Source organism: Mobula hypostoma, unplaced genomic scaffold (genome assembly GCF_963921235.1).
Source record: "Mobula hypostoma unplaced genomic scaffold, sMobHyp1.1 scaffold_162, whole genome shotgun sequence".
NCBI classification, from domain to species: Eukaryota; Metazoa; Chordata; class Chondrichthyes; order Myliobatiformes; family Myliobatidae; genus Mobula; species Mobula hypostoma.
In genome coordinates, this window is record NW_026948185.1 from 72653 (window position 1) to 77500 (window position 4848).

The 4848-nt window shown below is 50.6% G+C and overlaps 1 protein-coding gene across 1 annotated transcript in view; it reads left to right on the forward strand.

Moving 5' to 3' along the window:
- Nucleotides 1-4208: 4208 nt before the first annotated feature.
- LOC134341510 (probable G-protein coupled receptor 139) overlaps nt 4209-4848 on the forward strand; it is a 2113-nt gene continuing 1473 nt past the window's right edge. The window contains 2 exon segments of the mRNA XM_063039381.1: nt 4209-4241; nt 4244-4355. Of these exon segments, the coding sequence (XP_062895451.1) occupies nt 4209-4241; nt 4244-4355 (145 nt within the window).

Genomic DNA, 4848 nt, shown 5'->3' on the forward strand with positions numbered 1-4848 from the left:
CAGCCTTCTTGTGGCCCCTTCTGGCTCTCCTAATTTCTTCTTTAAGTTCCTTCCTGCTTGCCTTATAATCATTTGAAAGTACCTACCTATTGCGCGTTCAGAGATGCTATTCTGTGCAACACTGTTATACATTTGTTAGTTTGAGTTACTGTCATGCGGCAGAATCCCAGGAGATATTAGTCGTTTCAGAGATACTCAAAGCATCCCGTCTGAAGAAAGTGGGTGTGGCTATGGGAATTCGCATGGGCCCTCTTGGCTCCATCCCTCCCCCTCCTGTCTTCTCCTATCATTTTGGATCTCTCCCTTCCCCTCTCACTTTCAAATCTCTTACTCACTCTTCCTTCAGTTAGTCCTGACGAAGGATCTTGGCCTGAAACGTCGACTGTACCTCTTCCTAGAGATGCTGCCTGGCCTGCTGCGTTCACCAGCAACTTTGAAGTGTGTTGCCTGCCTCTTTGTTGGTTATGTGGAACAGTCTGTGCTCCAAACCTATTCTGGTACTGCTCTCCAACTTTTCCTTCAGTACATTGACGACTACATTGGTGCTGCTTCCTGCACCCATACTGAGCTCGTCAATTTCATCGATTTTACTACTAACTTCCACCCACCCCTCAAATTCACTTGGTCTATCTCGGACACTGCTCTCGCCTTTCTCGAGCTCTCGGTCTCCATCTCTGCAGACAGACTGTCCACTGACATCTTCCACAAGCCCACTGACTCTCATAACTACCTCAACTATACCTCTTCCCAACCCGCCACATGCAAAAATGCCATTCCCTATTCCCAGTTCCTCCGTCTCCGCCGCATCTGCTCCCAGGATGAGGTTTTCCGTTCCAGGACATCGCAAATGTCCTCTTTCTTTAAGGATCGTGGTTTCCCTTCTGCTGTCATCAATGATGCCCTCACCCGCATCTCCTCCATTTCCCGCACTTCGGCTCTCACCCCATCCTCCCGCCACCACAACAGGGACAGAGTTCCCCTTGTCCTTACCTACCATCCCACCAGCCTCCGGATCCAACACATTATCCTCTGCAACTTCCGCCACCTACAATAGGACCCCACCACTAAGTACACCTTTCCCTCTCCACCCCTCTCCGCTTTCCGCAGGGATGGTCCGTCCGCGACTCCCTGGTCCACACGTCCCTCCCCACGGATCTCCCACCTGGCACTTATCCCTGTAAGCGCAAGTGCTACACCTGTCCCTACACCTCCTCTCTTGCCACCATTCAGGGCCCCAAACAGCCTTCCAGGTGAGGCAACACTTCACTTGTGAGTCTGTTGGGGTCATCTATTGCATCCGGTGCTCTCGGTGCGGTCTCCTCTACATCGGTGAAACCCGACGCAGATTGGGGGACCGCTTCGTCAAGCGCGTCCGCTCCGTCCGCCAAAACAGACAGGATCTCCCAGTAGCCACTCACTTCAACTCTGCTTCCCATTCCCATTCATATATGTCCATACATGGCCTCCTCTACTGCCATGATGAGGCTAAACTCAGGTTGGAGGAGCAACACCTCAAATACCGTCGAGGTAGCCTCCAGCCCCTTGGTATGAACACAGAATTCTCTAACTTCCGGTAATTCCCTCCCCCTCCCTTCCCCTATCCCTATGTCACTCTGCCCCCTCCCCCAGCTGCCTATCACCTCCCTCATGCTTCCACCTCCTTCTACTACCCATTGTGTTTTCCCCTATTCTTTCTTCACCTTTCCTGCCTATCACCTCCCTGCCTCCCTTCTCCCACCCCTTTATCTTTCCCTTTACTGGTTTTTCACCTGGAACCTACCAGCCTTCTCCTTCCCACCCTCCCCCCACCTTCTTTATAGGGCCTCTGCCCCTTCCCCCTACAGTCCTGACGAAGGGTTCCGGCCCGAAACGTCGACCGATCGTTTCCACAGATGCTGCCCGACCTGCTGAATTCCTCCAGCGTGTTGTGAGTGTTGCTTTGACCCCAGCATCTGCAGATTATTTTGTGTTTACTCTTACTAGCTCTTCTTTCAGTTAGTCCTGACAAAGGGTTCGGCCCCGAACCGTCGACTGCACCTCTTCCTAATGATGCTGCCTGGCCTGCTGCGTTCCTCAGCAATTTTTATGTGTGTTGCTGATTTTCCGCTGTATCACTCCCTCCTTCACTCTCCCCCATTTCCCCTACCACTCTACTCCTCTACTCTGCCCCCATTTCTTCCTGTTCCCCTTTCTGGATGTTCCTCCTCTTCTCCCCCGTTCTTTCTCTACCCTCCCCAATCTTTCCCTCGCACCTTCCTCCCTCCTCTCTCTGTTCCAGGGCACACTCTATCACTGGCACTTCGTTCCCAATCTATCCCCTCCCATATTCTCCTTCACCTCTTCTTTCCTTCACAATCCCACTCCTATCTGCTACGCTCACTCACTCCCATCTCGTTTCCCCTCTCTCGAACCGCTGCTCCCTCTCTCCCCTTCTTTCCCTCTATCACCCTTCCTCTTTCGCACTTCACCATCTTTTTCTTTCGCTTTCTGTCTCTCCGCATCTCTCTTCCTACACCAATCTCTCTCTGCCCTAATATTCCCCCATCTACTCTTCCCCCACTCTCCCCAGCATCCATCCCTTTTTTTGCTCCCGCCGCTCTCAGCTTCCCACCTTCTTTCCCAATTTCTTCCTCCGCTTCTCTCTTCCTCCCGCGGCTATCTCACCACTCCTCTGTTACCCTGCTCCCTCTATCGTCCCTTTCTTCCTCCCAGCTCTCCCTCGCGCTCTCTGACCCCGTCTCTCTCACTCTCTGTCTCCCTTTCTCTCTCTCTGTCCCCACCTCTCTCTCTCTCTCTCTCTCTCTCTCTCTCTCTCTCTCTCTCTCTCTCCATCCCTCTTTCCGAAATCCCTTCGCCCCACCTCCACCTTCTTTCTCTCCGACGCAGTTTTGCCAAACACTCCGCAATTTTTGCTTTGTATCTGCGCCTGTGGCGGGAGAGAGTTGCCGATGGATTATTTCGGGGATCGGCTCTGGGCTGTCTGTACAGAGAGGGGAAGTGGTATTATTTTGTCGATCGACTTGGGGCCGTGAAGACAGCGCAGCGCAGTGGGATTAGTTTGGGGATCGATACAGTGCTGTGGGGAGCGAGGGAAGAGAGATATAGGTTAAGGGTAGATACAGAGAGAATGGACAGTGTGATTAGTTTAGGGGCTAATTCAGTGCTGTGGAGAGAGAGGGAAAGTGGGATTGGTTTACGGGCTTATGCAGTGCTGTGGAGACAGAGGGGAGAGTGGGATTAGTCTAGGCGTTGATACAGTGCTGCTGGGAAAGAGGGAGCAGTGGGATTAGTTTCGGGACAGATATAGTGCTGTGAAAAAAGTGGGGGGCGGAATGGCAGTAGGATTCGTTCAGTGGCAGACACAGTGCCGTGGTGACAGAAGGGGCAGGTGGAACAGTTTCGGGGCTGATACAGTACTGTGGAGAATGTGGGCAGTGGGATTAGTTTAGGGGATGGTACAGTGCTGTGGAGAAAGGGGGGAAGTGGGATAGGTTTAGTGTTTGTAACCCTGGTGACAATGACACCAATAGGCAATTCAATACAACGCCACAAGCTACACTCTTACAATTCAAGATGTTGTGTCTAACAAAGCGATCCCTTTGAAGTACAGGTTTACAGTGGTTGGCACAGTCACTGTGGGCCGAAGGGTCTGTTCCCGTTCTTTCCCTTTCTCTGTTCTATGTCGGACAAACAGAAGCAGGAAGTTTCTTCTCCCAGAGCAAACATTTCTCGCAGTGGTGGTGAAGGTGGACTTGTTTACGATCCAGCACAAGAGTTTGGTACACTTCACCCGAACGAGCTGAGGACGGTTGCTTGTATCGGGAGTTGGAGAATAGGTTACATTGAGATCAGATGTGATTACGATTGGGGAGAATCCGAGTGCAGAGGGCCGCTTGGCTCTCAGGTGGTCTGCTCAACCGATGGACATGAGTCGCACTGCCGCAGGGCGAGGTGAGAGTTGTGTCTGTTTTGTTTGAAACAACATTCCCATTGCTCTGGGAACGCCACTCGCAATTTACAACCCTTAGTAACATCACAATTTCCATTGTTTCACAATTAATTCACTGAGTTAATCACAATGTTGCAACACGATTTTCACTTGACTGACGAAATCGGATTGTGAATAATTTTTTTTTACAAAATGCTTATTTTTAAACCTGATGAAACCTGTCCCCGCGGATTCAGGTAATGATATTAAAAACCTTGGTATGTGCAGCCTCGGCATTTCATTCCGAGAGATCGCCTGTAGCACACGGGGACAAACCAATGATCAGAGAAAATGCCTGCACTGTATCAGAGGTACCAGCGTGTGGACAGAATACTCAACGTGTTCATTGTCGTTATTGGCGTTCCTGGTGAGTTTGCACAGCTACTCGTGTTTGGCACTTCTGCCTGTTAACCGATGTGAGCCTCTCTGGGGTCACTTTACAAACTTCCCGCTTGATGCTCGTGACAGTAATATCCGTCAGTGATATCGATCCTGAATATTCAATATTCTGATTCATCATATTTAATGACAGACTAAACTAAACCCTCTGTCTCCCCTCTAACTCACGGGATCGACTCGAACGCCGTTCTTGCATTTGGTGGAATTTTGTTCAGAGTGGTACCAATACTGGGGACAGGCAGCTCCCCGGGAATGTGAGACAGGGAATGTTCTACATTGTGGTTGTCTCCCTTTAGATGCCATAAATCAATAACACATAGGAGTAGTATTAGGCCATCTGGCCCATCGAGTCTGCTCCGTCGTTCAATCGTGGCTGATCCTTTTTTTCCCTACTTTTCAACCTCAGTTCCCGGCTTCCTCCCCGTAACTTGATGACATGTCCAATCAAGAACCTAACTATC